This window comes from Mus caroli, chromosome 6 (assembly GCF_900094665.2).
Source record: "Mus caroli chromosome 6, CAROLI_EIJ_v1.1, whole genome shotgun sequence".
NCBI classification, from domain to species: domain Eukaryota; kingdom Metazoa; phylum Chordata; class Mammalia; order Rodentia; family Muridae; genus Mus; species Mus caroli.
In genome coordinates, this window is record NC_034575.1 from 2,952,244 (window position 1) to 2,971,466 (window position 19,223).

At 40.4% G+C, this 19,223-nt stretch overlaps 1 protein-coding gene across 1 annotated transcript in view; it reads right to left on the reverse strand.

Moving 5' to 3' along the window:
- Window positions 1-18,267: 18,267 nt before the first annotated feature.
- Sem1 (SEM1 26S proteasome complex subunit) overlaps window positions 18,268-19,223 on the reverse strand; it is a 25,356-nt gene continuing 24,400 nt past the window's right edge. The window contains exon 3 of the mRNA XM_021165451.2: window positions 18,268-18,476. Within this exon, the coding sequence (XP_021021110.1) occupies window positions 18,434-18,476 (43 nt within the window). The 3' untranslated portion in view covers window positions 18,268-18,433. The remainder of the gene's footprint in view (window positions 18,477-19,223) is intronic.

A 19,223-nucleotide genomic window follows, 5' to 3' on the forward strand; every position in this document is an offset into this window, starting at 1 on the left:
AAAACTAATAAAATTAGAATTGAAAAGCTATAATAATAGCAGAGAAGATGGACTTTGAATCACAGAAGATTCCCAGTCTCAACTGAAAAAAGTCTCTACTCCCCATGAAGATCTAATAGCTTTAGAATTACTTCAAATCATATAGATCAAAAGTTGATAGACCACAGAGAGAAATGGACCCATCATTTCTTACAGTGGAATATTTCAACACACCTCATAGTCCCTAATGTGCCAAGGATACTCTAAAAGAAAAATTAGCTGAAAGATAGAGCCATTTTATTGTTCAACAACTTCATCACTTTTGAATGAAAAAACTGGTAAGTACTATGGAGAACATAAGGACTTGATTTAATTCTAGTAAAATACAAAGCAATGCCACACTCTATTTTAGAAAAGCACACTGTTATTGTATACAAAATTTCCAACATTCATTTAAAAACTTGTAAATTGTTTAGTGATATTTTTACATTACCATCTCAGTTTCACCCACTGACTTAGTAAAATCCACACATTTTAAATATGGTAACATATAAGTCTTGACCAAACAATTCATAAGTTTGATATAATAAACATATATAGAAGATTATATCCAAGATTATATCCAATAATATAGGCATATTATTGAAATCATGGAATATTTATGAAAAGTGACCAAATGGAACAATGCCAAAGAAATTTCAAGCAAATGGAATTTTTGAATCATACTGCCATATAATTAGGTTTAAAACCAATATGCAACAATAAATTGCATAAATAAATATAAAAGTGAAAATTCAAGAACCCTACTTTATTTGAATATAATAACAAATGAGAGAAAGCAGGAAATAAGTAATATAAGGAAAATTTAACATGGTTCTTGTGACTTATCAGGCATATTTTCATACCTCTTATATGTATCCATCCACTTACTGTTTTACAGTGAAGTGTGTTGAAATATTCCCTATTCCACTGTGAAAGAGGATGGGTCCAAGGCAATGAAACAAACAAAGGATGGGTCTATTTCTCTCTATGATCTATCAACTTTTTCATCTATATGATTTGAAGCCTTTGAAAATGGAGACCACAACTGTACTCATCTATAGATGAAGAAATAGGCATCAAGAACGTACAGGAGTTTGCAGTTAGTATCTAGGAAGTATTATGTCAGCCCCTGATCTAAACCATTCATAAGTTTGATATAATAAGCATATATAGAAGTCTATATCCAATATATTCTGGAATGGTACCACTCATATTTAGGATGGGTCCTACCCACATCAATTAGCCTAGTCTAAATAGTTTTTCACAAACATGCCCTGATTTCCATGGTGATTCTAAATCCCATCAAGTTGTCAACAGGGTCCCCAGCCCTTCTGCCATCGTTCCTTCCTACACAGTCCAACTAGTGCTTTTTAAAATTTCCTATAGTGGTTTGTTTGTTTGTTTGGTTTGGTTTGGCGTTTATTTGTTTGTTGAGGCAGTTTTCTCTGTGTAGTCCTGACTGTCCTGGAACTTGCTCTGTAGACCACCCTGGCCTAGAACTCAAAAATCTGCCTGCCTCTGTCACTCTAGTGCTGGGATTAAGGGTGTGTGTTGCCACAGCTGGCCCCATATGAGTTCATTTACTGGAGAAAGAGGAACCTACAAGTGGCCACACCCCCAAAGAAAAGTGAATTTCCCTTCCACAGCAGCCATCAAGCCATCAACTGCCAATAGCTCTTCAGTTAGGGTTGAGACATCAGAAAACTCCCAACCCTGTGCTGGAACTTTTAACTGGTGTGATATTGTGCAGATAACCCCATCTACCAGCTTGTACATACTCTTCATCCCATTTGCTGGAATGTTGCCTGAGACTGCCTCTCTCCCTCTCCCTCTCCCTCTCCCTCTCCCTCTCCCTCTCTCTTTTTCTCGGTGTGTGTGTTTGTGTGTGCGTGTGTGTGTACTTGCTTGCTTGCATGCCTGCCTGTCTGTCTGTCTGTCTGCCTGCCTGCCTGTCTATCAGCATCACATCTATACTTAAATACTTATAGTGGTTTATTCTCAGCACTTTAACAGTAATGAGTCTCTGCATTAACCACTATCCTGTACAATAAGAAACTCCATTAACCAAACTTGGGAGCAACATATGGCTAAAACATAAGTATTTAGTTGGCCATATGATGACATAACTGTTTGGAAAGCAACATCAATAGGCAAGATGAAAGATTTTCTACTCACTTGTGAAAATCTAAGCACAGATTAGGTGTTAGGAAATATTACGGAATTAATTTTGTTAGACATTATACAGGTATTGGTGAGTTTGGTGTTTTTACTAAAGAACAATAGCTGGGGATATCTAGTGAAGTTTGATTTTGTGAAATTATACAGTGAAAGAGCTGTCTTTATAATTGAAATTGGAAAGTTGGTTTCACGGAAGTATGTGTCAGTCTTAAACAGTAGGTCCCTTCCCTTTTGCCTGTGAACACAGGTCCTAATGTGTCCATCATGTGGTAAAAATGAACATAAAGCTTGATCAGTAGAATTGGAGTCCCGGGTTCATAGCTTTTCTCCATCTCATGTCTTACTATGACACCCATGCCTGTCCACTTCTCTAGAGTTTCCCCATAATAAATTATACAGATTTAAACCCAATTTGTAGGGTTGAGAGTTGGAATGAAAATGAATAATGCAGCACTCAGCTCCTGGGTACTCAACAATGTAATTGTTAATATAAGGGCTCAGTTTGCTCTTCTTCTTACTCTTTTCAAGATAGAATATTGACAGTACCTACTTTTGAGCCTGGAACCCAAAGACATAAACCTATCTGTGATGTCTGAGGTTTCCTTTCCAGAACCTGAGCCTGGTGCTCACCATGTAACCGGATTTCTGTCACACTCTGTACACACTTGTGCTTCAAGAGACCTAGAAGTGTGTCTTTATGCAAGACCTATGTCCATTTAGATCCCTGTAGACCTTTAGTCTCCCTCGGGCCCAATCCAAATTACCCAAGTGCCCCCATGAAGTTTGACTGCCCAGTTTCCAAACCTCCAATTCTCTCACTAGCCCAGCTTCCTATATTTATCCAACCCCATACCCTTCTGCGCGCTTTAAAGCATAATGTTAACACATTGAATCATGCATCATAAACTCAAGACAATTCTAAAAAAACGGGGCTCAAGGGTGAAGCAAAGCTTCCCAGTTTCCTAAGAGTGACACAGCCTAACCCAAACCCACAAAATATGGTAGGGACAGAACCTTCATTCACTGCGAGCGTTGCATAATCAACACCGATAAAGAGCCATAATTCTCTTGAGAGATTTTCAAGGTCCTCCTTAAAGTGTGTTTCTCTCACTATTGTGGTTCTAAACTATGGCCACAGCTTCAAGACCAAATTATAGCCTTTGGCGGCTGGTTTCAGTCTGGTGGTTACAGCAATGAATTTGGAGTCAAGAATCCTGGCGTCTCAGCCAACTATTCCCTGGGTAACCACATGCAAGTTAGCTGCTCTCCTCTCAGTTGTTCTATCAGTCAAATGGGGTAATTTTCCCTCACTTCCATCTACTTCAAAGGCATACACGAGGACAATTAATTACCCCACAGCCACAGCCAATGTGAAGGTTTCTATGCAGTAACAATCCTACTGTCAGCCTCTCCTCTCCAAGCACAATCATTCCATCTTGTGATTATTTTAGGTTTTGGGTGGCTGAGTCTCATTGCTGAAGGTTCATTCAGGGCTGTTTGTCTCCGGGCTTTCTCAGCCACATGCCCAGCTGCCTGGATGCTGGCAGATGGAACAGAAGCATCTTCCAAAGCAGTAAACCAGAAAGCCTGGATGCAGCCCAAGAGAACACCATTGCTAAAGCATACTGATGGCTTTCTTTAGTCCGAACCACCCAGGCGTCCCCACAGTATCAGAATGTGAAACCACTTGAAAAATGCTGTAGGGAATAGTGTTTGTCAGTAAATAATACCTGATTAATCTCTCTCTCTCTCTCTCTCATTGCCTTAGCATAACACCAACATCTCTCTTTATCTACTATGTTTAGAACCCATAGTTCTGAAGTTCTGAAGGGATTCTTTTTTTCTTACTCCATATTTTAATGATAGCTGAACACTGAAAATTATCTTTTTTTTTTTCAAACAGCTATTACCAGACCTACCTAATAAAGGAGAAACCCACCTTTTCAGAATAACCCTGAAAAGGAATTAACTTTAAGCTTCCCAGAGTTAATAAAAGTGATAGCTATTAAGAAAAAAAAGGGGGGAGGTTCAGTGATCAGATAAATGACTTCTTCAAGTTCTGAAACAGGTCATTCTTCATCTTGCTGATCTTTGTCCTTAATGTTCCTTCATATGGATGTCAGTCAAAGGAAGAATGTTAAACTTTGACAGTTGCTGACAGATAGTGTAGATTGAGTCTATTCGTTTGAGTACATACATTCTGTATTCTAGAATGTTTACTGATAAATGAAATCAGGGTAAAAATAAATGTCACCACACTCGTTCGTTCCTTCTAATCAATAAGTAAAAGCCGCAGCATTAGGGATTTTAGCCAATTACAGCCTGACGCTTTAAATAGTAGGTTTCATGATTAATGCTTAAACTGGTATTTCTAGAAAAGTGTTTGGTAAAGCTAAGTGTACATTTGATGTGGAAGAGTCATTGACTTTGAACTTATGCTGTATTCCAAACTCAGTGGAAGCCGCAGTTACTCACCAGTTACAGACTCAAGAGTCCCAGGTTCTAGTCTTGCTTATAACACTCTCTCTGTCCCTTTAGATGAACCCTTTGTGAGGACCCAAATTGCTAGTTATCATAAGCTGTATTTCTAACCCTTCACCTTAACCCCCCCCCACCCAAGTAAATATGTTGGAATGTTTATCTCATCTTATGGTTTTATTTGGAATGGGTCTGTCGCAGGTGTAATTGTTGAAGATGAATCTTACTGGAGTAGAGTAGACCCCTGGTCTGATGTGACTAGTGGCTCTGTAATAAGATGGCCATGCCACACAGAGACACACAGGGAGAACACCATGTGAAGATAAGGACATTGCTGGAACCCAGAGTGGAAGACCACCATGAGAAGCTAGGAAAGGCTAGCTCCTAGGTATCAGAAGGAACATGGCGCATTGATTTCAGACTTCCAGCCTTGAGAACTGAGGAGCAGGAAATCCTGTTGTTTTGAGCCCCACAAAGGGTGATGCTGCTATGGTAATATGTGGGCACTAGCATACTAGTCCTGCAATGAAAATCTGCACTGGAAGCCTTATGTGAAAACGGTTTCATTATTCTATGTCAGGGGACATCCGACTTTCTTCATAAAGAGCTAACTAGGAAATACTTTAGATTTTGCGTGACAGTTTGTGTTATAAATATTCAACTCCATTGATTCAAAGCAGTGGGTAAAAGGTAAATTAATCATTGTGGCTATGTTCCATTAAACTTCTATTTAAAGGTACTGAAAATTTATATTAATGGAATTTTTGCAAATCACAAGTTATTATTTTTAATAAAACTTTCCACCATTCACACACACACACACACACATGTATGTACGTGTGCACACGTGCATGCACACACACAACTCAATTTCTTTGTCACAAATAGTAGAATTACAGGAGTAATTCTAACTGTATAATCATAGTAATGCACTACTACTTAGCCCTGGGAAAATCACAGGATAATTTAAACTAGGTGCTACTTTATAATACATTCTTGTCTTACAATGAAAAAAAAAATGACCCTGACCTGTTGATAGCATAGGTACTTAAGGACCTCATTCAAGTCTATTGACAGATGGCAAAAATGAGAAGAACGAATCCAGATAGGGAGATGGAGGGTGGTATAATAAAGTAGAAAGGCCTCTGGAGCCCGTCCCAGTGTGACGCAGTGTTGGTGTTCCAACCTCTTGTAACGTTACCTGACAGATCCCAGACCAAACTGTAACATGAAGCATTCATTTATCCAGCACACAGGAGCCAAGCACTTCATCCATATAAAGGTTAAGTGAATGAAATTATTAAAATGGTGGAGCAGGATTTGAGGACTTAACCTGCGAGGATATGCCATCAGCCTGGTACAAGAAGAACACAGAATATGCTTGCTACAGAATGTCCACAGAGTACATGCCCAAACCCAGCAATCTGCTTTGTGTTACTTTCTAATAACCGTCAATGGGAAAGTGTGTTTGTAGCTCACGATACAGAGGAGGAAATCTAGTAGCTTGCCCTATGGGAATTCATGCTTCTTGTTGAGTCCAGGAAAATGTCAAGTCTGTACAAGTGGCCAAAGGATTTCATGATGAGCTGCGTTCGTGTTGACTCGGTAAGAATAGCAGGCCCCACAAGGTTCCATGAGTGTGATATTCACAGCTATTTAGCAGCCAAACTAATTAAAGCACGCTGAATCAACAACCTGCTTTAGAACTGGAAGTCAGAATTGGAAGTCGGCAGGAAGATTCAGGTCCAGTTTTGTCCTTCTATTTACCTTTTCCTGGGATGGCTGGATCATGGTTTAATTTGGGTATGCCTCTGTTTCAATGACAACTTAATAGTATATGACAACTTAATAATGACAACTGTTCTCACTTCCAAAGCTAGCATGGAATCATGTCTTCTTCTTTTGAGTTTTTCACGCATTTGAATTCGGTTTGCCTGACATTTGTTAAGAATGTTACTTGGACTAGAGGTAACAATGCTGGATAAAGACAGCTCACAACCATGAGGGCTTTAGATTTTTGTGAAGAGGGGAAAGACTCTGTAAAGCAAATAATTTTATTTAAATAAGCCCAAGGGATAAAATTAAGGATAAAAATATCGAGTAAAATACAAAACTAGGGGAGCAATGAACCCAAACTGAGAGTAAAAGAAGGGATTCCAAGTGGGGATGGGGTGAAAACGAGAGCGATAATACACTGAGAACAAGGAGGGAAGGGATGCTCAGCCCAGGGGATCTGCATGAGGAAGAGAAGTCCAGAGGCAGGAAACGCAAGAGCATGTCTGGAACAGAAGACCTGAACTGACATCTCCAACTCAGGATATTCCAGAACATAAGACTATTGGGTGCTTGGACTACACTGTTTAAATCTTTTAAGTTCAGTGTGAAAGCTGTAGCTCAGACAGTCTATTTGTGTTCTTATGTGATGTTCATGTCAGGATGGAGAATCTAGTTTTAGGAGTATTTTTTTATTGTTTTAATTTTAGAAAACCAAACTGCCCACCTTGGCGAGGGCTTTGTTTATGTTGGACTGGAGCCCGTGACTCCAAGTGAGTCACCCAGAAGCACATGACTCCCATCGTGCCTGCTGATCCTGCACTCATCTCTTCTCCCTGGGGCCTCCACACAATACCCTCTCCATCTACCCCAGAGTCACTTCTTGTACTCGTCTCTTCTCCCTGGGGCCTCCACAGTACACTTTACATCTATCCCAGAGTCACTTTTTGGAAAGAAAGAACGAGATGGGCTAGAAAACAACAGCTGTGCCTGTTCTGCCCAACTTGACTGTTGGGCATCAAGCTGTATACGGCTATAGGCAGACTCTCCTGAATTTGAGGAGAGCGGTCTCCATTGCTACAGTCAGTTCAGGCTTTCTTAGGTTTCCGTCTTGAAGGGCTTTAGGTAGGGAAAGGCAGTTGTTTGAGAAAATGAAGCTTCATCTCTGTTGTTTCTCCTCCCTAGTTTCTAAAGCCTTGGTGACAGACATCTGTCATTGGATGCCCAAATGGAGCCCCATAGGGTCAGGTTCTCTCCAATCACAAGTGGAAATACACAAAGACACCAAGAAAGAACAATGGCAAGCCTGGAGTGAGTCTCTGCTTAAGCTAGGAAAGCCCTGGCTTCTTCCTACCCATGGCCCGACCCTCAGGAAGAACGCTAACGTGAAAGAGAACAGAACCTAATCAGTACTATGCATGCCCACCTCTCCCTTGCCCTTTGCACGACTAAGATGGGATACTTTCTTATACAGGCTTGAGCACCTGATCATCAGGTCCTTCCTGGCCAAGCTGAACTGCAGTGTAGTGCAGAAGTCAAGACTGCCTGGGTCTGCACACCAATGCTATCACTTAATAGTAGTATGACCTGAAATAAGTCATTTAGCTCTTTTGTTTGTTTTCTAATTTCTTTTTTTTAATTAGGTATTTTCCTCATTTACATTTCCAACGCTATCCCAAAAGTCCCCCATACCCCCCCCACTCCCCTACCCACCCACTCCCACTTTTTGGCCCTGGTGTTCCCCTGTACTGGGGCATATAAAGTTTGCAAGTCCAATGGGCCTCTCTTTCCAGTGATGGCCGACTAGGCCATCTTTTGGTACATATGCAGCTAGAGACAAGAGCTCCAGGGTACTGGTTAGTTCATAATGTTGTTCCACCTATAGGGTTGCAGATCCCTTTAGCTCTTTGGGTATTTTCTCTAGCTTCTCCATTGAGGGCCCTGTGATCCATCTAATAGCTGACTGTGAACATCCACTTCTGTGTTTGCTAGGCCCTGGTGTAGTCTCACTAGAGACAGCTATATCAGGGTCCTTTCAGCAAAATCTTGCTAGTGTATGCAATGGTGTTGTTTTCTAATTTCAAAACAGAAATGATCATAGTATTTAGGATTAAGTGAGAAAATGTCTGGCTATGGTTGCCATGCGTGATATATAGTCAGTGCTCATCAGCTATAGGCCTCTCATCTAACATCCTTAACTCTGGAAATTATGGTTTTCCTCAATAAAAGACATGGCAGAACCCTGATGAATAGAGCAATAAACTGAGTCACACCTCAAGTTAGTATCTGCTATGTAGCCACAGGGAGTAATACTATTGTTCATTAATACTGAACAGTTCTACAACATGCAGACTGTAATTCTACCATGGGACCTTCACCCAGGTTATTTTCTGCCCAGGATATTCTAACTCCTCACATACCTTCCAGTCTGTGCATAATACACAGATCTCCACACATCGCTGTGTATTCCAGCTCTTTACAATGAAATAGCATCATGTAGCTAACTTGGTATAGAAAACTTAAATACTGAACTCAGTAGGGTATAAAGAAAAGCACTGTATATGCCTCCCTTTTGGAGTAGCCATAGCAGCAGGTGTAGAAATGAGATGCAATGTATTAGATTAGTTGTGAAACGAGCCTAGATTCTTTAGAGAAAAGACTGTTCAAGCAAAGTACATTTAAATTCCAAGCCACTGTTATATTGTGTGTGTGGACTCTTTGTTGGTCTGAGATATTTAGGGTTGGTCTCTGTTATGGGAACCCAAGAACCAGGGATGCTATGTAGGCAAGTAGCTTACATTTTTAAATGGAGGCCTGAAATGGAGTCTGTCTCTCATTTACCAAGCTCATGGGGCAACAAATTTTCAGGAGGAAGGACAGGGTGACATTTTCCAATTTACACAAGGCATCATATAGGCTGGCCTCTGACTGACACATCTCCATTTTGCAGTGTGTAACAGAGGCTAAATGACCAAGTGTTGACACAAAGTGTGTTTACAGAAGCAGAAATGATATGACATCGACATTCTGAAGCCTACCTCTCCCTATGACAGAATTATCTATATATTTCCACAAGAAAAACAAATGAAAGTGAGTTTTTGACAGTTCACTCTGTTGGGATAGGACCCACCACAGGCTAACCTGTAACTGGCCTTCAATTACTAATTGTTGAAATTTAAATAAAATTTAAAAGAGTTATAAACAGCTACTGCTTGGCACTTTGCTGGAGAGGTGTTGTGGGAAGGGAAAGATCTACCTATATTGCCCGAGGCTCCAGTCCAACCTCCTTAATTTTTGTCATTTTACATCTCCCTTCTCTCCTCAGTCCTGTCCCTGTTTACATGAAATTATCCAGAGGCAACATGGGCCAGTGGTATATAGTATGCCTAGAATGTGAACGCATTTATTGTTAAAGAGGAAATGGGAGCGTTCTCACTCCTTCCATTAGGAACCCAACCGCTATGTGCCCTTCCTTTACAGAGTTTCCTTTTACCGTATTAAACCCTCCAGTCTTCCTTTCATGTTACTTTAAGACGCTGATCAAAATCTTTTGTTCCTACTTCCCTTCCCCATTTAAAAAAAAAAAATGAGATTTGTTTCCAGGCTTTAATCCTGCTAAGATAAAGCGAATCAGCTCTGTTTTCATTACTGTCCAGTTGGTTCCATCAATCACTGAAGGGAATCACTAAAAGCAATCAGCGAACAAGGTCAACAGCTCTCAGCAGAGGACCAGCACAATGGCACTTTAGCAGATCAAAATGAACACTGGGAACGGGATGACAGTGCTTCACAGCCCTGAGAGGCCCAGGACAGCTTCTTAGGAAGGCGTCTCTAAATGGGGAGAAGATAAAGCTGAGAAAGGAATTATCTTTATTTCATAACAGGTCTCCCAATACCAAACTTGCCAATGATCGGAAATCTACAAGCTTCCGGTGGCAGTTAAGGGTATAGTTTTTTGGTGCGGTGACTCAGAATTTGTGATAAAAAGCCGAAACCTCAGGACATCTTACCTCTCTGTACTCATTTGTGTTGTCCCATCTGAGAATTGTGGAATCTTTTACACAGGCATGGTTATTAATTGGATGACAAGCAACATGAACCAATTCTATTTAACTTAAGAAAAATAGGGGGAGCATATTTGGATGGGAGAGTTATGAGAATCAGACAAGGTTAAAGCCAGGCTTTAAAATGATAGGATCCAAGATGATCCATGGGAAAAGCACCCAGAAACTAGTCAGTGGCCTACTCTGTATGAGTTCTGAAAAATGTCTCCATATTTGTATCCTTCTGCTTGAAATACAAAATCCCAAGTAATGGTTTAACTGGCCTAGCAGTAGCTTTAGGCCTTCAACTTTCTAGGACTGGACAGACAGAGGCCTTGATTTGGGACCCCACCAAGACTGTGGCAAAATGAAAGGGATGAGAGGAGAATGAGGAAAGCCAGTGTTAACTACCCATGGGGGAGCTCGGGTGGTGTTATCAACATATAGGACAATGCACCTCTGTGGCCAAGATGCCATCAGTATCCACCACTGAACAGACTGTTTTAACCCTAGAGGCCAGGACTCACCTTTCTTAGGTTAAGAGACATCTTATAAAGCACATGTAGACTTGCTTCATTAAGCCGTACTGTACTTGAGGCAGTAAAAAAGCACATTTGTTGATTAGGTGTTATGTGTTCTCACGTTTTCCCTTATACAAGTTATGTTTCCTAATACCTAGCAGATGTTCTATAATCAAAACTGATAACGTGGGATCTCTATAGAGAAGGCTCACTGCCTTAGAATCTGTATTCATTTCTACCCAATGTGACCTTGGGGATGGGTCACACCCACTTTGGATTTTTCTCCTCATCTATAAAATGAAATGGTCGAGGTAGATGCTCTTTAGAAATCCGCCCAATTCTCTTAAGTTTAACATCATGGTCACACACATACAGGATGACAGAGACTCAGCTAACTTAGAAGAAATGTTTATAATTTTCACAGTATGAAGTGGCTCTACCCTGAATCTGGACTGAAAGTAAAGCCCAACTTACTTGGTGGCATTTAGGAGAAATTGCCGATATTGTAGAAAATCCAGATCACTGTTATCTAACTTTACAAGAAGGGCGGGAGAATCAATTTTTCAAATAAAGTCCAACATTGAATTCCAATGTCTAAAACAAATAAAGGTCAGAGTACTCTGGTCTATCCTCCTCCTCCTCCTCCTCCTGCCCCATAGGCTCCCGGCAGCATCACAAGCTGTAGCTCATCCACTTCCTGAATCACTGTGCCCAGACTCCTCTGTACCCTCAAATAGCTTGAAAATGAGACTATCAATCGTCCTTAGGCAATAAAAACAGACAAAGGCATTCCTTAGAGAAATAGAGTCAATGGCCTTAAATGCTATTTTGTAAATTTATCATTAACTTTAATTTTTTAAAAAAACCAGCAATTAATCCCCTACATTACTAATAATACATAGAATATTGTTTTAAATATAAATTTAGGTAACATTGTTTATTTTTTAAACAGATGGAACTTATTTAACAAATTGAACTATGAACTATAAAGAACCCTCTCAGTTTTTTTTTTTTTTTTAACGTTAAAAATTGGTAACTTTAGCCTGGTTTCTTTTGTATAATTTTCTTACCAGTCCTGCTTCACAGGAAAGATGCATATGTGTGTAAAGCCGAATATCCTTTTACAATCAGCAAAGGTGAATTTATTGAAAATTACCAAATATCCTAAAGGCAGACTGCCATCTCTGTACCTGGTAGTGGCAGGTTCCTCAGCCTTAGCCGAGTATAGCTTTGCTTACAACTCAATGCTGTGTCTAGCTCTCTACATGGAAATATAGATGATATGGATATACCCCAAATGATAAGGATATAAGCTCTGCAGTGGGCTTCATACATAAGATGGCAAACACAAGCCAGTGCGTTCTCAAAGGTTCCAGCATGCACGTTAGTCATCTTTATTTACAAACACTAATGTAGGTAAAAAGGTACGTCGTTTTACCTTAAGTTAGAAATTAGCCTTGAAAATATAAACAAGATTCCTGTGCTCAATTTACTTCATCATTACTGAGCTCTAACGATGCCATATTTTAGTCAGAGTAAAAAAGCTATGGAGATTTTTCTAGAAGATATTTCATCATGGGAAAAACAAAAAAAGTGTAATTCATAGCCATTAGCGATCCTACTATACTCCCACCCTCACCATTTTTTTGGGGGGGGAAAGGATGTAAGTTTTACATACTTAAATGCATTTAATTAGGTGTGAAATGGTTTGACATATGGACACATAGTGTATATATATATATATATATATATATATATATATATATACAAAAGGGCAGGCAAATGCCATGTTACATAGAGTATCTATTTATTGCCTGCTCTACGTTGATTCTGCCAAACCGTCTTTATCTTTTGATCGGTGGTGAGAACTAGATTACAAAGTGATTAGGAGATGCTCAAAACTCACCTTCTAATCAGACAACCGAGCTCACAATGGTGCTGCTAGTGGTGTCCTGCTTGGATTCCTACTCCTTTTTAAATTCTGGGCCAAGGACTTTCCTTTCCAACAGCCAGTAACTTTGAACACTCTGGTAGCCAGAAGCTATTCTTGCTGTACATGGCCCACACCAGGGGATAATGAAGTTTCCTTTCAAAGTAACCTAGAGACTGACTCATCTGGCTAATACCTGGTTTTCCCTCTGCTTGGAAGGGGAGAACTGTAAAGTGTGTTGGCCATACCTTCCCATGGCTCCCAGGTGGCAGTAAGGTCAGGCTGCCCCAGTGGTTACTTGACTGACACACAATTTATTAATTTTCTTTCCTACTTCACTTTTCACCCTCTTGTCGTCTTTAAAATAAACCAGAAAATCTTCACTCCTCATCTAAAAGTCTGCTTTGGAGAGAAGATGAATGAAAATGAGGGTATTTAACGATGAAACCAATAAGGACACCATTTGTCAGTATTTGCCCAAAAGGGGACCAAATGGAAAACACTCTAAGCAAAAACACGAAGAGAGAAAAAGTACAAACTCATACTGTCAACGGAGATGTGCTGGAGTTTTGGTGGGATGGCTGGAATACCCCAACATGCCTGGCAGGGAATCTGGAATTTTTGAAGTTCTGTGTACTGACAGAATGCTGTTATTGGTCCTCCCCAGTGTCCTCATCAAGGGAAGCTGCAAGACTCCCTGGTAATCCTTACCTTGCTTCTACTGCCAAATGGAGCATTCAGGAAAAGCCATATGGAAATCTGTGATGTTGCAATCCAAGTAAGAGGGGACAGTAGAAACATGTGACATAAACAACCAGGAGGACAATGCTAGGGGCTAAACATTTAAACAGGGATGGGGGCAGATGGATATGAGAGAGCTATACCAGGAAGATTAACCAAAACTCAGGATGCTTGAAGCCTTACGGGGTAGGTGTGGGGGTGTTATGAAAAAGTGCAACATCTCAATTTAAACAAGATCTCATTTTCCAAAATGGAGAGAAGTAGTAGGTGGAGCAGTTTGGTTATCAGTTTAGTGGGACCTTGTGAGCAACAGTTAGACTAGGATCCTGGTAGTAAGTGTACATTGGTTCTGGATATGGTGGTTAAACTATTCGTAGGAGTTACAGAGACAAAGGTTGAAGCTGAGACGAAAGGATGGACCATCTAGAGACTGCCATACCCGGTATCTTAGTCAGGGTTTCTATTCCTGCACAAACATCATGACCAAGAAGCAAGTTGGGGAGGAAAGGGTTTATTCAGCCTACAATTCCACACTGCTGTTTATCACCAAGGAAGTCAGGACTGGAACTCGAGCAGGTCAGAAAGCAGGAGCTGATGCAGAAGGCCATGGAGGGATGTTCTTTATTGGCTTGCCTCCTCTGGCTTGCTCAGCCTGCTCTCTTATCGAACCAAGACTACCAGCCCAGAGATGGTCCCACCTACAAGGGGCTTTTCCCCCTTGACCACTAATTGAGAAAATGCCTTAGAGTTGGATCTCATGGAGGCGTTTCCTCAACTGAAGCTCCTTTCTCTGTGGTAACTCCAGATGTGTCAAGTTGACACAAAACTAGCCAGTACACCCGGGGATCCATCCCATAATCAGCCTCCAAACGCTGACACCATTGTACACACTAGCAAGATTTTGCTGAAAGGACCCTGATATAGCTGTCTCTTGTGAGACTATGCCAGGGCCTAGCAAACACAGAAGTGGATGCTCACAGTCAGGTATTGGATGGATCACAGGGCCCCCAATGGAGGAGCTAGAGAAAGCACCCAAGGAGCTAAAGGGAACTGCAACCCCATAGGTAGAACAACAATATGAACTAACCTGTACCCCCCGGAGCTCGTGTCTCTAGCTGCATATGTATCAGAAGATGGCCTAGTCGGCCATCAGTGGAAAGAGAGGCCCATTGGACTTGCAAACTTTATATGCCTCAGTACAGGGGAACACCAGGCCAAGAAGTGGGAGTGGGAGGGTAGGAGAGTGGGAGGGGAGAGGGTTTGGGGGACTTTTGGGGTAGCATTGGAAATGTAAATGAAGAAAATACCTAAAATTTTAAAAAGTAGCACTAAAAAAAAAAAAAAAAAAAGAAACTACCAACTTTAGAGTGTGAGGTAGAATCTATAGACTAATTGCTCAGGCATCCAGGCACAAGGCTGGCTCAGTGTCATTGCTAACCTTGTCCTTTTTTATTACATTTATTAGTGTGTATGTGCCACAGTGCATGCATGGAGACACATACGGAGTCAGGAGATAACCTGTAGGAATCAGTTCTACGACATAGCTTCCAGGGCTCAAGATCAGGTTGTAAGCGCCTTTTCCGGCTGAACCATCTCGCCTGCTCAGAATCTGTTTTTTACAAGCTTCTTTGAGTCTCACCTACAACCTGAAACTGCTTTCTAAATGATTGTGGTGTTCCACGCTTCTGTATTTACATCCAAAGGAAGAGCCTGGCTTGGTGAGGCTACTACGAGGCAGGTTCCTCCTTGTCAGAACATCACAGCCTTTTAGTTTCACTCACTCAAAACTCTTTAAATTTGCCATCCTTTACTTAGCCATTTCCAAGGGAGGAGTTACCAGGACTGGCGGAAGACTGAGCAGAGCCCACCCTGACCTAGGAGGGCTGTGTTCCTGGCCACACGTGAAAAGAGAACAGCCATCAGAAGAGGGGAACTAATTTCTAATGAAAGCAGGAGGGTAGTGGGGGCTGACTGAGTTGCCAATAGGTGGGGTACATCAGAAAATAGAAGATAAGGCAGCTCTTACAACGTGGCCTTCAACAATTGGGTAGAAAAGGTGAGACAGGCAAGACTGGGTGAAATACCATGCTTGGGAAGGATAACCAAGGCTCTGTTCTTCCATCTTCACGTGAATTTGAAGATGCAGTGCAATGCAAAAAACAAATTAGCAGACAGATATGAGTTTAAAGTTCTTAGGAAGAGACCATAACTGGAAACAGATCTACAATCATACATACATACATTCATACAGACTTTCACACACTCATATGTACATACACATTTTTAAAAGCAACAGATGTGAGTAGAAAATACATGGATACAGAAAGGAATAAACTCAAAGTAGACTAGATGCAAGCCAGGATTTACAGCTAAGTGTCCAAGAACACAGTAAGAAGCTAGGAAATCTAAAACCAATACCCAACGTCACATTGTCAGTTGACAGCTCTGCTTAAAGCTGTGGTGCTCAACCTTCCAACGTCTGTGATCCTTTAACAGGTTCTCATGTTGTGATCCACAACTATAGATTCATTTCTACCTTGTAACCATAATTTTGCTGTTATGAATTATGTAAATATCTGTGTTTTCTCATGGTCTTGGGTGACCCCTGTGAAAGGGTCCTTGGACCCTCAAAGTGGTCTCAACCCACGTGCTACAAACCACTGGGCTAAAGGGAAGGTATATATTGTAGGGAAACAGCATATGGTATCCTTTTGGAATACAGTACAAATCAAGAGATACTGTAAAAAAAAAAGCAAATCCCCAGATGGATTAGAGAGGAGAGGTCACATGGCCCTGGAAAGGGATGCTTATACACACATGAAGCTGATCTGCTTGAGGGTGGAAGAACAATTCCACAGAAGCAAGCCTTTCTTTCCCCACGTAGTATGGGGTATTGTGCGGAAGTGGTTGCCTGTTCCTGGTGAGGGGTAGATATACAAGTAAGCTCAAGCCACCCAAGAGTAGGGCACCCTAGGAATCCCAGGGAGCTGTCTCCTCAGATGGGCTCTGTAAAGAGGTCATCATTATATGATGATAAACCTTGAGCACCTTAGAGATTTGGAAAAGCACCTGAAAGGACAGTAAAACCAACAAAGACACACTAAGTGGAAAGGATATTCCCTGGAACTGTAGGGTAGCTAGAAGAAAATCGGGGCATAGAACTCTCTGAGTTAGTGATTGGTCACAACACAGTAAATCCTGAGGACTCACAAAGTGTCAAGGCTAGAGCTAGCTGTTGGTTACATTTGAGAACTAGACAGTAAGTCTCTATTTGCAGAAAACCCTGCAAAGGGGCCCCAGCCTCCTTTCTTCATGGAGAAAGGAGGCTGGGGCTCAGCTGGTGGCGCTCATCCTGCTGGCGACCTTGCCAGCACGTGAGCTGCTGGGGAAGAACTGTGTGTGCCACCTGCATAGTACTAAAGTGACACCCAGGCAAGACATGCCCACCGGATAACAGTGGCACTACTTTTTTTTTTTAACAGGGCATTTACTCTGTCCAAATTCTTTTTGGTTCTTTATTCCATTCCATTATTTACCAGTTCTACCAGGCAGCTGAGAATACGCATCTTTATGTCCAAAATCACTTTAATATAACTTTGTATTTCAGACTTCGTTGATCTTTTATTGACTTAATTTTAGCTGTTTACTAACATTGAGGCTAATCTCCTTTTCCATAGGATACATATAGGGTACTCTAATTATCATAGTAATGATTATAATACTTTCTTACTCACTTGTATTTCAGGTCACCAACTATTTTGGTGTCTGTTTACTGACTTAGGCGAGATAAAACTTATTCAGGGATAGAATACAGAAGAAAGCTAAGGCTGAGTAGTAGAGAGGTGACATTAAGTAGCTAAAAAGACCACTTCCCAATGTCATGGTAGGTTAAGTTCAAAGTGGTGCAAACTGTCAGCTCTGTCCAAATGGCGAGACGTTGTTTCCCTTTCAGCGTGGTGAATGTGGATACTGATATTCTCTCTCTTAATGAAGAATGCATTTAGGTTCATACATATTTCTAACAACACTAAATTAGCTTCCAAGAGTCCTTTCTATGCTAAACTAAATCTCCCACTCAGACAGTAGGAATGGCAACCGTCAACAACTTCCATAAACTTGGTTGTGTAAGATGAATGTATGCAGTACCTCAGAATATACATACTGCTAAAATATCCAGCGCTCACTTCCCCAATTTTAATAGAGATATGATTCTTAGAAGTATGACCAAAGAGCCAACAGACTCTACCAACCACTTAAGAACATTATTAATATCCCAGAAACTAAGTAAATTACAGATATTTAAAATGATTAATATTTTAAAAACACAAGTTTTAAAGGGCCTCCTTAAAAATTTCAGTAAATGTTACAGTAAAAGAAACACAAAAGACATTAAAGTATAATGTCATTTCATAGAAACATCTTGTAAAATTGGATATGGAAATCTGATGAATCCCAACATCTGACTGTTTGATTAATATTAAAAAAATTATTGCATGGACTTTATTGGGACTATGTAAGTTTCTTATAAATCATGAATATAAAATTTAGGAATAGAGGCAAAAGATCAAGACATCTGAACCAAAAAGATTAAATCAAAACATTTATTTACTTTTTTTTTTGTTATAAAACAAAAATAAATCCAAGCAGATAATGAAATAAACACGTTCTTTTAAAGTATCCTGTCCTGTTTTCTCTGTCCTAGACTGTGGTAGAGTCCATGGTTGAGGTTCCTGGGACATTCCCGGATGCTATGATGTCTCCATCTTGTAGCCATGCTTCTCCAGCTCAGCACTGCAACAAGACAAAGACGGTGAGTGTTAGCACCTTTTCCAAGCTGCTTCTAAGACAGAATAACTAAAGCAAGCTTGGGTCACTAGCTTAAAACATTACAAAATAGCTTTATTTTAGTTCCTAAAATGAAGCCATAGAAGGAAATTGGGTATCAGTAATATAATAATTTAAAAATTTATCCTCTAATTACATTTTATTTTCATTAATTTTCTCATATATAAACCTACTTAGAAAATAAATGAAAGACTATTTACTATTCAAGAACCTTGCAAATATGATACTATAAAGTCCTACTTCTAATGTATATTTAAATAGAATTTAAAATATTCTTTCAGATTTAATTATTTCATGTGAATAATGTTTTGCCTATATGCATGTGTATACTGCTTGTATGCCTATTGCCCAAAGAAGTCAAAAGAGGGTGCTGAATACCCCAGAAATGGAATTACAGGTGCTTGTGAGTCACCATGGAGGTATCAGAAACTGAGTCTGAGCCCTCAAGAGCAACAAGTGTCTAAATCACTGAACCATCTTGCCAATCCCTAATGTAAGCTTTGCTGGTCTGGCTGTTTGGGTGGAGATAAGGACTAAAATCATGTATGCAAGATGGACACACTACCAGTCAGCTGCATTTTTAGACATTTCAACAAAACTTTGACACTTGCAAAGTGGACATAAAATTGTATCAACTATACGATCTCTCTCTCTCTCTCTCTCTCTCTCTCTCTATATATATATATATATATA